Source organism: Siphateles boraxobius, unplaced genomic scaffold (assembly GCF_051911475.1).
Source record: "Siphateles boraxobius isolate OS27281-9 unplaced genomic scaffold, OSU_SipBor_1 15, whole genome shotgun sequence".
NCBI classification, from domain to species: domain Eukaryota; kingdom Metazoa; phylum Chordata; class Actinopteri; order Cypriniformes; family Leuciscidae; genus Siphateles; species Siphateles boraxobius.
Genome location: NW_027508755.1, coordinates 4,316,735 through 4,334,408, shown reverse-complemented (window position 1 = coordinate 4,334,408; position 17,674 = coordinate 4,316,735). Strand labels below are relative to the sequence as shown.

The following is a 17,674-nucleotide window of genomic DNA, read 5'->3' as shown; positions in this document are numbered from 1 at the left end:
ACGTTACGCTAAAGAGGCGGATTAGCTGAGGTGACGTTACGCTAAAGAGGCGGATTAGCTGAGGTGACGTTGCTGAGGTGACGTTACGCTAAAGAGGCGGATTAGTTGAGGTGACGTTACTCTAAAGAGGCGGATTAGCTGAGCTGACGTTACGCTAAAGAGGCAGATTAGCTGAGCTGACGTTACGCTAAAGAGGCGGATTAGCTGAGGTGACGTTACGCTAAAGAGGCGGATTAGCTGAGGTGACGTTACGCTAAAGAGGCGGATTATCTGAGGTGACGTTACGCTAAAGAGGTGGATTAGCTGAGGTGACGTGACGCTAAAGAGGCGGTTTAGCTGAGCTGACGTGATGCTAACAGACAAGCGGCTAGTAGTGACATCAGCGGCAATCCACCTGTCACTCAAGTGGCCACGCCCTTAATTATCCACAACTTTAATGCTTAATATAATTTAAACGGATTAAACACTTTTTGCACCAGGCTGTAAACACGTTTTTTTTTTCTGCTTACAAAGTTGGGCATTTTAACATGGGGGATTTTTGGGATTGACTTTCTTTTGCATCCAGTCTCTAGTGGCCAGTCGGTCTGTGCAGTTTAAGTCACTTCCGTGTTGGCTTCACGAGAGAGACAGGAAGGTTGCCGCTTGGCTGGTACACATACGCACTTCTTAGCTAGTTTTGCAGGAGGATCTTTGGCACATTAATCTTCATTTTCAACAATACTCTGTAATTTTACATTGATTATTCAATTATCGCGATAATATTGCTAATATCCGATATATATCGGCCAGCTCTAATCACTGAAAGAACACATCTGTGGTGGGCGGGTCAGAAACAGGCAAGAGGAAAACAGACTCGAACGTGCCACTCACTTCCCGTGAAGGCGATCCACCTGGCGTATTTGGTGGCTTCCCGACGCCAGTGCGAGGCCACGAGCAGGCCACAGGTGACGGTGAGGGAGATGATGCCCATGATGATGAAGAAGAGCGTGGTGACCCACTCCGGGGGCAGTCGGGGGGGAATGCAGGTTCGGTCCCGGCCGTGGATCGTCTGACACTGACGCACCAGCCCCACCGTAAGAGCTCCTGCAATCATACACACATACACACACAACGTCAATCACGAGGGAGGCACATTCATCCATGAAAATCACTCTTTTTCAGGGTGTTTTTTAGTAGTGCTGGGAGCTATACCGGTTCATACCGAATACCGGTGTTTCTTTTTGTTATGATATGAATTTTTAATTTACTGAAATAATATGTCGCTTAATCAACGTTGAGAGCGCGGTTGCACTGTGGTGATGCACAGCTGTATGTGTTACTAAACGTGACGGTGAAGATGGATAGGTTAAACTAGAATTGATAGCTTTCAAATTATATTACAGTGTTTCCCATACAATGGTTCACAATATCAACACTGCCTTTTGGAAAATCGATTTGTGGTTGGCATTGATATCGTTGAATAAACACGAGCACTGCACGTTTCAAAGTCAAAACGCGGCACGGGTGTTTTTATATGAATGTATCTTAAGTGAACTGACGGTCTTTAGAAACGTTTTTTTTCATTGAATCTTTCTTTATCCTTCCAGATAAAGGAGCGTTTATGAGCGCTGCACTGTTTTTTGTACAGCCGTTACCGGGGAAACTGCTTTGTGTACAGCCGTTACCGGGGAAACTGCTCTGTATACAGCCGTTACCGGGGGAAACGCTGTTTCTCCGCTCCTAAAGCGCCTCTTTGTAAACAGCCTTAATGCAAACCTGTATTAATATTACTGTGGATTTTTCTACAATATTCAATCATGACAGTAAAATAGGGCATTCTAAGTCAATCTACTGCAGTATTTCCTCTCTCAATCAGAAGAAAATGTGGTTAACACCCAGTGATGCTTGAAAATAAAAAACCCTTCATATACCGTGAAATAGGGATGGCTCGATACCACAATTTTGGCTTCGGTACGATACCAGAACCTAATACCTCGGTATCGATACTAAATCAATACCACAGGTAAAAAAAAACACTGCTTGAAACCCTCCACTACCAAAATGTGCAAAGAAAAGGTATCAAAATGTAAAAATAATAATAATAATTCAGTCAGGGAACATACAGTAGGTTAAATTTTGATTTTGAAAAAAAAAAAAACTGAAATTATACAATTAAAATAGGTTAATATCTATAATAATAGATTAACATTAATATTAATAATAATAATAATAATAATAATAATAGAATAATGACATGACATGTAAACCATTAGCTGTCATGCATCAACAGAGAATTATCAACATTTATTGCATTTATTCATCTTGGTGTGGTTACTGTTTGGGTTCATATTAGTTTAATGCATTGCATAAAGTAATGTCAACATGCTAAACATGAATTAGTATATTTAATTTGCTAGGTCATTTAATTAGTGATTGATATAGATCAATAAATGCTATAATACTGTTAGGTTAGGTTACCTAATGAATGTTGACAAATGTAGCTTAATTGTAATATTAGTAATATCATATTACAACTATTACTCTCTCTCTCGGCTTATTCCTCTAGGGGTCGCCACAGCGGCACTAATATGCCATTCATTTTACTATAGCGTGTCATGCAAGCAGATTTGAGCTTTCGTGTTTACCGTATCATATATAATTGATAAGGTCTTACGTATGTGCGCTGTTCAGTGTTCAATAAAAGTCTAAATTAAATCAGTTGAATGATGGACTAACCTGTCGATCTCTGAACTCTTTGAACAAGTCAAGATGAGCAACGGATAAGTCAAGTGCTATAGGCAGATTTGATGTGTTGCCTCCCCGTTTGCAGAGTGGTGCATTGAGATCTTTCTTTAAAGCAATGCCTTATTTCACTCATACTGCTCTCTCTATTTATTAATTTCGGGCGTGTAGAAATTCGTTTGATCCATCGTGTTCCTCTGTTGTCACCGTTTGCCGGTTTCGCGTGACCCGCGTCCGTTTAGGTAGCGCACTGCCACCTAGCGGTGAACTTCGAAACAACAGCGCATCAAATACCGAATTGAACAAAATTATGATATTGTACCGTTTGAAATATAATATATACCGGTATTTTTGCAGTACCGGTATACCGCACATCCCTACCGTGAAACCAGTATAATTTTGAAAATACCGTGATATGGATCTTTGATCATACCGCCCAGCACTAGTGTTTAGCTAAGGACTAAACTATAACACGGCACACGAGAGAAAAACAACAACAAAACCGTCGAGTACAAAGTTCAGAGCTTGTTTTGTGCAGAAAAACACACTGCACCTGTCAAGACGACGCAGATCCCTGAGGCTGTGCTCGAGTAGACTGCACTTTCAAGGCTGACATTTACATGGATTTGTAATAAATTTCACTGCCTGAACTGCTGAAAAGTGCTGAATGCACATTGTTGTCTGGGCTAGTACTGAAATAAGCAGAACAACGATACTGTATGTCTGTACCGTTTAAATTTTAGTACCACAATTTAAGTGCTGGTATACAGTATACTATGCAACCCTACATTACACTCAAGCTCTGTCTTCACAGCCGGCTATATCCTTACGCCAGCTTTACAGCCAGATCACACACACAGATTAACCTGAGAGAGACTGTGTTAACCTGTGGGGCTCAGTCAGCCAATCCAGTTAAGACCATACACAGGGTTCAGTGTGTTAGGACCAGAAATCAAACCATAAGAATAACCATTATCCAAAGGATTTTCGCCATGGGCCATTTTTTAGGGATGCACCGAAATTGCGGCTGAAATGCCATTTTCGGTTTTTGGCCGGAAAAAAAGAAAAAGAAAATATAAGCCGAAAATATGCCGATAATGATAAATTTATATTCAATATTTTAATATATGCCTATTTTCTGTCAAATTTTTAAATTACTTTAAATAAAAGACTGGTTATTTTACTACCCTGTATTTTTAAAATTAAGATTAATTAAATTATTGTATTTAATAAAATATAAAGTCTTATAATAACACAATTATAAAAAAAAAAATGTTTTAAAACAAGAAATGATTATTAGCCTACTTTTTTTTGTAATTTTCGGTTCCGGTCCAGAATTTTAATTTCGGTGCATCCCAACCATTTTTATTGCCTATATTTGTTTTCATGCCTTCCTATATTTATGTACATGTCATTCCAGTTGTGTATGTAGATGCAATAGCTTTTTTTATATAGCCAATATTAACATCTCAATGATTGTTGGGGCAATTCATTGCCAAAGACCGATCAACCAGGGAGAATCCCAGCTGAAGTCACACTGACCCAACACCAACAACTGTTGTTGGGTTTTGGTGAATCAGCGTGTTAACCCAGTTTTCACAAACTGAATATTCAATGGACTCTTTTGGGTAACTTCTACAGTGGTGAATGAGAGGCTGCAGCAAATATGATCCTCGATAAATGAACAATAATGGCATATACAGTATATAAAGCTTCTTCTCTATGAAAAATGGTTTCATTCACAACCCTTTTTCCATTGCCTTCTTTCAGAGGCGAACAACTACACGTAAAGACACGCGTTTGTTGTAGTGTGAGCCGGTCTAAACACGTATGGTATGTTAGTTATGCTTGAACAGTGTTAATTCAGCCCTATATCATTTGTGTTGAAGTCTATGTTTAGGTCTCACTGTGTAAATAAATACACAAATTAACATTGTTAAACATCAAAATCAAACATTTAAAAAACAATTGAGAGTTAATTCCTCATTCATGCCCATTTTAGGGCAAAAATCGATTCACACTCGCTGTAAAAGGTTACTGAAGACACCATTATGTCTCCATACTAGGCTGAAGGTTTTGAGAACATAATGTACATGACAAATGTCATCAAATGAACTCAACTCAACATTTACTTATAAAGCACTTTCAAACCATAAGAATGGACCAAAGTGCCGTACAGAGATAAAAATAAAACCATAAAAAATATCAGAATGACACCAAATATAAATCATACAACAAAATCACTCGCATTAATGCAACCCAATCAAACGCCAAAAGTCTGATCAAATAAACCTTTAAGTCCCTTTTTAAAATGTCCATAGTTTACGAAGACTTTATGAACGGCAAGGTATTTCAAAGTGTAGGAGACGCAACCGAAAAGGCATGATCTCCACTACGCCTTAAACGAGACAGTTAGAAGAGCGAAGATGACGTTGAGTTTGGTAGAGACAGCTTGTCCTTTATACACAAAAGCAAGTTCACATTGTACATCTGTGAAGGCCAAGAGCAGGTCTAGAGGAGCTGTAAGTGGACTTAAAACACATCACTGAACTGGAGGTCACATACCGGAAGAATTCACATTACGCCCTGGAAAATAGGCAGCGGATTGTGGAGAATCCACCAGGAAAACATCCTGGACATGGAAGAACAGAGGAAATCCTGTCCTTTACTCCACAAACAGAGAGAATGACCTCTCCTAGTTAGACAATGCGTTTAAGCCTGAAGCTCTTCAGCAATATTGACAAAGGTGGTCCATATATACGGCCCGTTACTGAGATGCTTTGATTCTGCATCAAGAATTGTGCCGTTTCACTAGAAATATGTGTATTTATATAGCATTCAAAAGCAGTCTGTTAGTAAAACAGCACAAGTTGAAAAGAGAGCCAGCACATACTACTAGCTTTATGACAGACTGCGACTTATTTTATTATTGACTTGGCACCAAAAACCCTTTGAAACCCCTGTAGGTGCGGTCACATTTACCTTTGTCCAGTGAAATGAAACGGATGAAATTAAGTCGTCTCAATAGGAATCCATGTGAAGGACAGCAATCCCAGATGCACATTTCGATTTGAGTTTGTTGAACTTGGTTGGAAGTGATCCTGAAGGCTTGGTCACACTATAAGACGAATATAAAGTGGAAAATTTCGGTGTGCTAAACATTTTAATTTCAAATTTAAATTTTTTTTTTTTTTTTTTTTAACAGATGTGTAATCTCCTTTCCATCGCACTGCGAATAAAACCAGCCAACCAATAAGATTTGCACATTTGGTGTAACTTGCTGCCACTTTTTTACTAATTGACAGTGAATATCAGAGGAACAATCTGGAACCGGCTCTCTTGTATTTGGGGTTTTTTGATTAACACAATAGAATGTTGTGCTACAGTGATTTGTTCCGTAGTAACCGTGGTAACCATTGTATTTTTCTAACTTTATATACGTTGGTCCTATTCTATGGCGCATGGTAAATCAAGACCCGTCAATCTTGGCGATCTATCCAATCCAAGCTGTAAAACAGTGGATCTTAAACCAAATCAAACAGTTTCTATTGGTCAAACTTTCACGTCACGTTGGGAAAAAAACTGCGCGATGCGATCGGATCCCGGAAGTCCTATAGCTTTATCCAAACAGCATGTCAAGTCCCTCCGGGAGGATTTTCTCAAGATCTACAAATCATGTTATGTTGTCTGTGGGCTCGTTTGAATCGAGACAACCCGCTCTAAATAATGATGAGCAATTTACTGTGGTTTACTAATATTTTGCGTAGTTGCAAACCAGGACATGTGGCTAAAGCTTCATCACACTGTTCACATGCAATTTGGCGGTGACTTTTTACGGTTTTGCATCATTAAATTGCGATCCGTTTGTGAGATCGACGATTTCGTGACTACTGATTGAGTCATAGAACAAGATTATCGGCCGATGCCGATCTGCGGTCGATCGATCGGAGCATCCCTAGTTTATGCAAACCAGACCCAAATATACTTTGATTCAAATGTAACAGATTCACTTGGCTGCCTGATTTTTGAGATGGTTCTCACTGCGGAACATGAAATCCACGGGGAGGAGTCGGATCCAGATCCAACTCCTCCCACCTTACATACACCTAAACCTAGCAAACTCCGCCCCCTGATCCCTAAACACACCCCTAATCCCTAAACCCAACCCTAATCCTACCCATCTCCACCCCTTGGATCTTGATCCGACTCCTCCCTGTGGATCTCATGTACTGCATTGAGGTGCTACTGTGATTTTTTGGCAAATATGTCAAATTTATATAGGCTATGACAACATTTTCATTCTGGGTTCCTTGTGTTTATTCTGCAATAATGATCAGCTGACGGTAATGCGCTACTGTTTTTCCATTGTTGAAAGAAGATTTCTCGGATTTTGAGTTTTCTGTTAGATGATCCTGAATTTTGAAATGCCTCCATTTTGATATTTACAGTACATTTGGTTATTTTTAACGTATAATAGCAACAGACATTAGCTTTGTTGACTTTTTCTGTTGAGAAAAACTACTTGATGTATCTTTTCTTAGTTAAAAAAGGTAAAAAGTAAGTTATGTTCAGCATAGACGGCACTATGAAATCAATTAGTTCAGAAAACAGATGTACTCATTCTGCTTCAGGCAACAAAAAACTAGTTCATTTGCATTACAAGCTCTAGAGGATTTCACATTGTACAATGCAAGAAACCTGATTTACACTCAAGCTTTATCACCATTATCCATCCGTTACAGAGTTGCAAATGTAAAACAGACCTTGCAGTTTAAGCCTGAGTTTGATGATAGGAAAGAAGCATTTTGTCTTGGTGGGAAGAAAGCCTTTAAAGAGCTTGATAAAGACTATGTCTGCATCCGGTAAACATTTCCCCCAACACCCACCAATCCCCCGCTGATTCACAACTTCAATGTCAAATGCCATCATTACAACCAGCTGGCACGCTATGGTAAACAAAAAAAAAGAAAGAAAAAAAGAAAGACAAGTCTGAATCGCACCCACAAATACAGTTTAGACACTCGTAGGGCACAAACCCACTGTGTCTTTGTTCCAAACACACATGCACACACAAGAAGAACGCCATTTACAACAACACATCTGGATAAATAAACCTGGAAAGTCAGAGCGCTGGAGCCAAAATCCCAAGAAGCCATTGCCTGGCTCTCGAAATACACTATTCAGCAGATTGTGTTATTGACTGAAACTTCTGTTTGTGATTATCGCAGACCAGGTGTCCTTAATAGATACACATAACCATTTTTTTTCCGCAATCAAATTCAGTAAATGTCGTCATGAATATTTCGTAAATCCAGAACTTACATTTTAAAATTTTAAAAGGAATGTTCCAGTAAAATCAGAAATGTCAAAGTAATACTTGTGCTCACGGGGTTAAACTGATAATCACCATTATTTTGCTCAAAATTATAATCACGATAATTAATCCTGATTATTCTCATTTGAGGAATTAGCCTACAGAATAAGAGAAGATACTTATAAATTGCATAATTATCGAAAGTGGTAATTGTAATAGGCCAAACGGCCATTTCGCGCTTTTTTTTTTTTTTTACCAACCTACACTTCACCTAAAAGGCCTGTAGGGGGCAAGTCAACAAAAAGCATGGTTTAGATTGTGATGTGTCCTCACATTAGATCTTCTAAGCGACAATTCGGTTGCAAATGAGACAAACTACAGATCCAGATTGCTCAGCAAATTCATACTGCAAATAACGATAGTGAGAGACACTGAAAACTGTCAGTAGCTGTCGTTCTCAACTGATTCACATCATGGAAACTGGTAAAACTTTAAACTTCAAAAGATAGAACAGTGGAACTCCTCATTTCCAATAATTCCAAATTATTGTTCATTAAATTCTGCAAACATAATACCAAACAATCAGGTGGAGATCCATGTTTTGATTTTTTCCAAATAAATCGCTGAAGGTTCGATTGGTAGATTTACTCACACAAACAGCACAAGTGGCTTGTGAAGAAACAGACTGGCTGTATGACAATTTTACGCAAGCAGAATATCGCTAAACGCAATATCGCTATAAACTCCAGTGCATGTTTGTTTAGATCATCAGTCTTTTCCCTCAGTGTAGAGCGAGCGTGCACAGGGTTGCCAGATTGCACAGATTAAGTAAAACACCGGGCATAACGTGAGAGAAAAGCTCTTTTTGGGGGATTTAAGCCATTTACATCTGGCATTACAAACATCCACGCTAGTGTTGACTCGATGCAAATGTCGTTTTCAGGATAAATAATGAGTAGGCAAATATCGCGACGATTATTTAAAATTAATCGAGAGAGGCAGATATCGACAATTAAAATACGATTAATCGTGCAGCCCTACAGAGGTGGGAGTATGTCACACATGTTCAAGTCACAAGTAAGTCTCAAGTCCCATACCATCAAGTCAAGTCAAGTCAAGTCAAGTCAAGTCAATGGTTCACTTAAAGCAAGTCAAGTCGCGTCCTGCTAAGGGTCAAGTCAAGTCCAAGTCAAGTTACAATACCAAACAGAAAAACAGTTTATATTGGCCTCAACCTTATTTATTTTTGATTACCTTGATTACCCTTTCTTATATATTTATATCGATATATTAATAATATTCGTATAATATATTACAGCATGTATTTATGATTATCAAAATTTGGAATTATTATGATTATAATAACAATTGTATGAAAAATGTTGAAGATAAAACATTTGAAGGCAAATTCACAAGCATGATGCATTTAATTATATTGTTTTTATAGTAAATGTCATATGTTTAACTTAGCTTATATATTTTTTATGCAATATCACCCAGACATTAACTTTCCCATTAATAGCCCATATTTGACCCCTTAAACTGATTTCCAGGGGCATTTGTTTCTAACTATGTTCTAACCATTTTTTTTCTATCCATGCATTTACACTGCAATTACAACACCATAAATGATGTTATGAGATTAATTATTTAAATATAATTATTTTAAATTGTAAAAAAATAGATAATAAAAAATAAAAAATTTAATTTTTTAAATTATGAAATTAAAACCGCCAATAGGTGGCGCCAAATCAACGTCTTAATGTACGAGTCATAGAAGCATTCATTCATCTGATTCGTTCAAAGCCACAGATTCAATCTGGAACTAAGCAACCAGGTCACTCAATCACAAAAACCCCGGATTTACTCTTTTTCTGTGGCTTGTTTGAAACTACTGTTATTGGAGAAATAGAGCAAAAACAGAGAATATTTACAATATTACGTCTAAAATGTCACACCACAATACTCTTTGTGGACTGTTGTAGCCTATAAAATCATTATCACATTTGCAATCGCGCCAATATTCTGGACTTACTTTTAGACGTGGTGAATGAAGTTCAAAGTTGTGACGGTCATGTCCGATATCCCTTGCCAGTTAAATCTTCTTGTATGAATATGGTCAATTTCTAGTGTTTATATCCAAAAAGAAACGATGCTGGAGATGTTTTTGTATTTAGCGCGATCACTGAGGTGTATGTTTTTTCTGTGATCCGTGCGTCACGCAATCGCGCAGAATCTAATGACAGGCGTCAATGGTTCCGTTGCTTTTGTTCATCAATATATGTTGCGATGATTTATAAAAATGTATATGAAGTCATTTTCGAGTCATAGAGTTCAAGTCAAGTCAAGTCAAGTCTCGAGTCATTGGATCTCAAGTCAAAGTCAAGTCATTTTCTTAATTTAGTCAAGCAAGTCTCAAGTCCTTAAATTTGCGACTCTGACTCGAGTCCCCCATCTCTGCAACCCTATCACAGGTAGTCGCTTTTTGTGAAAATCTGACTAGACGAATGCATTTTTTGGTCAAAATACTTGTCAGTGCGAATGTAAAATGAAATGTAAACAAAACACTTTTTTTTGTGTCAAAATAGATGTGCATTTTGTAGCCTTCAAGTTGGTCGGAAATAGGAGGATTACAAGTTCGGAGAACATGAATGACCAAGCAAAGTCATGTTTATTTTGTGGGAAACTTCTAAACGATACAAGAGCTACTATGAAGGGGAGTGTCAAATTAAAACATGGTGTTAACAAACACTAATCTACTATAATATAGCCTAGACAATATAGCAATAATCTATACATACAGATCAGCGAGCAGAAAAGTCTGTCGCAAATAGTTTAACATTAATTAGGGGTGGGAAACTTGTGGTACCTCACGATTCGCTTCTTGAGGTCACGATTCGATATCATAGATTTGATTGTAATTTACGGTTTTGTGTTAATTTTCTTATTTGACTGCGGTAGACAGTTTAATAGTTCTAGAAGAAAATTGCTCAACTCAAAAAAGTTTTATCAAGTGCACTTGAAGCAGAATTAGGTCTTGAGTGTAAAAGAAATAGCCAAGGTAATAAATGGCCTCTGATTGCCTTGTCTTTTCTGATGCATTGTTTACTTAAAGGTGCGGTATGTGACTTTTTCACTCAACTAAAGCATAAAAATACCATATGTTTGCATATATAGAGGATACATGCTAAATTCACATACTCGTTTCTCTGAAAAACACTTCCAGGCTGGAATGTTTGTTAGTTTTGGTCTGTGATACTGAACGTTGCCAATTTTCATCGCGCTCGTTCCTGTTGCGTGTGCTCAAACTGGCGACCCGTGTGTGAGTGCCGTCCCGTCTGAAGAGCAGGAGAAATGACGATTTTTAATTTGACTGCAGTACCTATTTCGACCACTAGCTGTCATTCTTACACACTGCACCTTTAATTGAAAACTACTCAAAAGTAGTGATGACCGATATTCGTTTTTTGATGCCGACATAAAGCTGATATTTATATAGGCCTATATTTATATAATAAATATATATATATATATATATATATATATATATATATTTATTTTAATCAATATTTAATAAGTTAGAAATAAATTAAAACATTTTTTTTTAAATAAACATGCTTATACTTTAGATGGCAACTTCTTGAATCTGCAAATCCTATTACACTATTTTTCACAGCCAGCGTCACGTAACTGAAAGCAGCAGAAACGGAGGAGCAGAGCAGTGAGAGGCGCTTGTCATGGCCCCGGCAAGTTTAAAAGGCTGCACTGCACTATTTTTAATGGTGGTCCATACATATGCCGAGTCACAAGAGAAGAAATCCTCGTTGCCAAAAAAGTCCAAAATTGAACGTAAAAGGAATTGTGACCGGAGATTACAAAAATGGAAAACTTGACGAAGTGCTGTTAGAAGACATCCTGTCATAGCTTTTTGGTACATAACAGCTACCGTAGATGCAACACGCATTTGAAAAAGCGAGGCGCTGGAGAGCACAATTCGTTTGAATGCAAAATACAATTTCACCGCTAGATGGGAGAAATTACTACACAATGTCCCTTTAAAAATATATGAATAAAAAGGAAGTAAACACTGTAACGGCACTCAGTAATCTGGGAATTTCATGCGCACTCGTAATCATATTTTGTCAAATAAAGAGAAGTATGTAATTTATGTAATTTTACATAAAGCACACAATGAAAACGATATGAATATGACATAGTGGGCAACTGGATATAGCACAGCATATTTTAAAATGAAGGATTTAAAGTTTTTCGATGGCGTCTCCTGTGAAGCTGATCTTCTGTTCACACTCACTCACTTCACTCGCAGTAACACGTTTATGCCAGCTACAGATACACACTTCACAAGATATCACAGCTGGATTCCATTAAATCTGCAAGGTTTGTGAAATTACATGTTTATTCGATATTCAGAGATTTGTTTAAATGATGTAGATGCGCATTTGCTGAATGTTGACGGTAAATGAGAAACTATTTTAGCCTGATTGTTTGCCTTTTGTTACAAATAATATAAAAGCAAACGCTTAACATTTTCGCATAGCATTTACTTTTTTTGTTTACCAGTTCTGTCTAACAAAGTATTAGATATGACTGACAGAGATCATAAACTAATGAAGACGGAGAATGTGAGTGAGCGCTGTGTGATCAGGCGCTGGTGTTCAGCGCCGCCCGTCAAAATAAAAGTCCAAAGCGCCTTCAAAATAAAGGTCCCGCTTCCAACACATCGGCCGATCAGTAAAACTTATCGGCTGATGCCAGTATTTTAAAAATGCCAAAAAATGCCAAGGCCGACATATCGGTCGACTCAAAGGCTACATGCCACTGGTGGAGAACCTAATTTCTCTCACAATGAGTGGGCTCTGTTTGCATTTCATCGGCAGATAAACACCAGTAATCTTTGTGAGACTCTATTTTAAACAGCGGCTTGACACGTTCAGACACTCTGGACGGCTCTCGTGTTCGCAGCCTGTGTGTGAAACAACCGGAAACGCTTCCTGATCATGGCTGTTCTCTCATTAGTCCCGCTCCGGAGACATGAGTGTTGCATAGATGAGTCAAACAACCTATGAACCCTAGTGGGAGGGAAGCGGAGGCCGAACACACACCTGCAGGCTTGCTCTGTTTTACTCCACTGAATCCTCTCTCACACACACACACACACACACACACACACAGTAAACATGAGGATAATGTACTGGTGGAAGCATACGATTTTATAAGGGCTGTGAAACGATTAATCGCATCCGAAATAAAAGTTTGTGTTTACCTACACAATATGTGTGTGTGTACCGTGTATAATTATTTTGCATATATTAATACACACACACACACACACGCATATATTTAAGAAGAATTTGCATGTATATACTGTGTGTGTGTGTGTATATATATATATATATACACATGGATTTCTCTGCGACGTCATCACTGCTTGCGCACGCAGCCAGGGGGCAAAAAACCTGCGGCCTTCGTACCGGAGTAAAGGGTTTCTGATGGCAGATACATTTTGATAGACGTACCCTGCCATGCATTTGCAGTTAGCCGTAAGGATGTAACCAAGGCCCTTATGGACATTCACCCAGGCGTCAGGCTTTAATGCCTTGCCTTTGACTAGGGAGCACATCTGACCTCAACACGTAAAAATCCGGTGCAGCATCAAAGTATTTGTATGCATCAAGGGATTTGTACGCTCTAATAATTTCTCTTGTATAGACACTTGGTGTCTGAATTAGACAATTATATATATATATATATCAGGCCATACAATTGCTGGCCACTTCTTGTCATCCACAATCCAAAGATCGTCAGGTATTGCGTAGGGATCCGGCAAGATGTCACCATTGCTGAGAGTAAGTTTTTTAATATAATCACCACGGTCGGAGGTACTACTTCCCACATAATCCATCGTCAAATCTTTGATTTACAGTAAAGTAACGTTATATGTGTGCAGTCATGACATGTTGCAGGTCGTAAAGTAACGTAAACAAGGTTAACTTATATAAAAGCAAATTCGGGCTCTATAGAGGCTATTACATTACTAACTTAGTCTAACATGATAATTCATTCATGCATCACTGTATTTCTGGATTTTGATTCATAAACATTTGGACGTTTTACATAATGTTATATTAATATGAAACACAAACAAACAGATCCAACTCTGAAATTGAGTCAACAAGAAATTACAAACAATGCGAAATCTACGTTAATTACAATGTCAACAGATAGCGGTTTTTTGCCCCCTGGATGCGCGCGCATCGGGTATTGTTTATATACAAGAAACCCGTGTATAAAGCTATTTTATATATAACATTTTTCTTAAATATATACATGCATGTGCGTGTATTTATATATATATATATATAATAATTATACATAGTACACACATATATTGTGTAAACACAAACTTTTAATTTGGATGCGATTAAACGAGGTTAATCGATTCACAGCTTTAGATTTTATCATAGCAAAACCTGATGTAGCTAAACACTACCAAATAATATAGTATAAGAATAAGATAACATGATCAAACAGAAGCCTCGTTACAGGAGAGATGAAACTGCATTCATGACATGTATCATGCACATTATTGTCTGAAGTACCAGTACTTTTGGCACCAAGTCCATTCTGAAATGTATTAGTTAAAACTAAAGTCATCATGAAACGGAAATTCACTCTATTTTCTAAATGATCTTCAGATCTAACAACCATTCAACAACCGATTAGGGCTTGAATTTTGTTTTGGCGAATGGGGGGGGGATTACTCTCTTATGTGACTCTTATGGTGGGGATGTTTTAATTTAAGGGGGGAATTTAGTAGACCTATTTAAAAAAATAAAATATTTATCTCAACTAAATGTTTGCTCAACTAGTGAATGTGTGTTTTTACAATGGGGTAATTTTGTAGCGCATGAGTTTACACGGCGCATGGAAGCTTTATGCTAGAATATTTGAATTGAATTTACAAGTAAACATGAAGAAGAAAAGCACAGATAAATACAAAAGAATAAAGATACAAATTAAATAGAGTGTTTTTTTTGGGGGGGGGGGGGGTCTAACTGTAGAAGGTAAACATTATAGAAATTGAATAAAGTAATCAATAATACAGCAGTAAAGACTGGGCAAGTCCTGACTTGTATCAGGTTTGCAGTGCAAATGCGGTGCTGTGAAGTCTTTTGAGAGAGAGAGAGAGAGAGAGAGAGAGAATGAGAGAGAGAGAGAGAGAGAGAGAGAGAGAGAAGGAGAGAGAGAGAGAGAGAGAGAGAGAGAAGGAGAGAGAGAGAGAGAGAGAGAGAGAGAGAGAGAAGGAGAGAGAGAGAGAGAGAAGGAGAGAGAGAGAGAGAGAGAGAGAGAGAGAGAGAAGGAGAGAGAGAGAGAGAGAGAGAGAGAGAAGGAGAGAGAGAGAGAGAGAGAGAGAGAGAGAGAGAGAGAAGGAGAGAGAGAGAGAGAGAGAGAGAGAGAGAGAGAGAGAGAAGGAGAGAGAGAGAGAGAGAGAGAGAGAAGGAGAGAGAGAGAGAGAGAGAAGGAGAGAGAGAGAGAGAGAGAGAGAGAGAGAGAGAGAGAGAGAGAGAGAGAGAGAGAGAGAGAGAGAAAAGCTACGAACGACAACAAAGTCCCTGCTCTTATTTTTTTTTCTTTTTCAGTAATACGTTTCACTCGGATGTAGAGCGATACGGAAGAAAAGACATCAGTGCTCCCATTACACTGCGACTTTAAATAGTTGGAGGGAGTGTTACAATCGTTTTTGCCATGGTATCAAAAGATCCAGTACATTTTACAGGTATTTGTACCAAACTACTGAAATGTTGGCATCATGACAACAACATTAATCATGAAACAGAAAATTTAGTGGAAAAATAACTTGTTAGTTACAAAGTCTACCAGTAGCCTTGTCAACAGATAACGTAGAACTTATCAAGCGTTCGACATTAAGCTCGTCATGTGCTTGTTCTTCAGACCAGAAAATCACTCATTCACTTGTTTCAAGTCAAGTCAAGTCATCCTCATTTATATAGCGCTTTTAACAATGTAGATTGTTTCAAAGCAGCTTTACAGAGATAAAGATATAATTTAAGGTAACAGAGATTGGTTTGGTTTTATAGTGGCTATTGAAAAATGTTTTTTCCAGCTAAAGTTAGTTTTGATTGATTCACTTCCGTCTAAATGATAGTTTGTTATTAAATTAGGGGCCGCTAAGACGACACCGTTCTCTCTAAACAGACTTTAAACGTGATCCTGTGATAGACGCTGATGGCGTTCACATGCGCATTAAGAATTGATTCTATAGTTATGTGCGTTTGAATATGTGCGCAGGTTTGTAATTCCTTACAAACCATGCCTAAAACTACTTGTCTATAAATTTTGATGCAGAATTTTATTTTATCTTATCACTTTGGGTAGGTACGCGAACCGAAAAATTCCACAACGCTTTATCTGTAGAGTGGTATAGGGATCCTCCATAGGGAGAGGCTAGTTGTTCCAGTAAAAAGTTGCTTATCTGGATTTTTTTTTTTTTAAATAATAGTCAAAATAATTTATTCTGAAGCAATATTCAGATTAAAATCTGCATATGTGTGATATTTACTCTGAGGACATTTTTTTTTACCATTATAAAGGATGTTTCCCCCCCTAATCTTATTAAATGTATGCTTCATCCTTCAATTCAAATGTTTAAATTTGATCAATAAATTAATTTAGTACAATAAGACACTATAGGGCTGCTGCCATTCAAATTAAATAATTTACACTGAAAAATTACATTATGAAATAGTTTTACATATTTTTGGAATATACAAAACAGACACAGAACGATACTTATAAACATGAAACTAAACACCAGGCAGGCGACCATCTTAATGAGCGAGTCATTTCAAACGGCTGATTCATTAAAGAATGAGGAAGTAAATGAATGGGTCATTGAATCTTTGACTCAACCGATTCGTTCAGAACGCTGAATCATTCAGTAATGATAATGAAACACGGTTACGCGTTTCTATGGTTCCACTATGATCTTTGTTTGGAACTATTTTCGATGCTGAAACAGAACAAAAACTCAAAATGTAAGTGACTTATAACCTTATCCAACTGTCGTATGAAATCAGATATGATATTTGTATTACGCTATAGTATTAAGGAAGACATCACTCTTGATCGTGTGATGTAGCTTAAGTGTATCATATGTCATAAATATAAAAACGTTTACATTCGTAGAATATTGTAGAACAAGTTACCGTCAGTCCATTACATCATTAATCAATCGCCACTTACACTAAATGTAATAAAACCAGAATCATTCTTGTGTTTTGGTGATTCCCTACTTGTTTTTTTGTTAGTGATGTTTTAATCAGGGCTACTTCTCCATCAAGTAATTTTATATTGTAGTTATACAATTTTTTTGTTCACTACTTGCCCCTTCAAAAAAAAATCCACTTATCCCAAAGAAAGCCTTAGGCCGTGTGTCCACCAAAGCGTTTTTTCACGCAGCTGGCGTAAAATTCCAATTGTTTTCAATGGGAGCGCCGCGTTTTTTAAACGCCATGAGCGTAACGAGGCGCTGAGCGTGTATTTAACGCTCAAGTGCTGAGCGCCCGGCGTTTTTTACTGGTCGCCGAGAGTTGAAAA

The 17,674-nt window shown here is 37.8% G+C and overlaps 1 protein-coding gene across 1 annotated transcript in view; it reads right to left on the bottom strand.

The window, feature by feature from the left end:
* Positions 1–17,674, bottom strand: part of mosmoa (modulator of smoothened a) — a 46,775-nt gene that overhangs the window by 13,631 nt on the left and 15,470 nt on the right. The window contains exon 2 of the mRNA XM_077230760.1: positions 871–1,083. Within this exon, the coding sequence (XP_077086875.1) occupies positions 871–1,083 (213 nt within the window). The remainder of the gene's footprint in view (positions 1–870; positions 1,084–17,674) is intronic.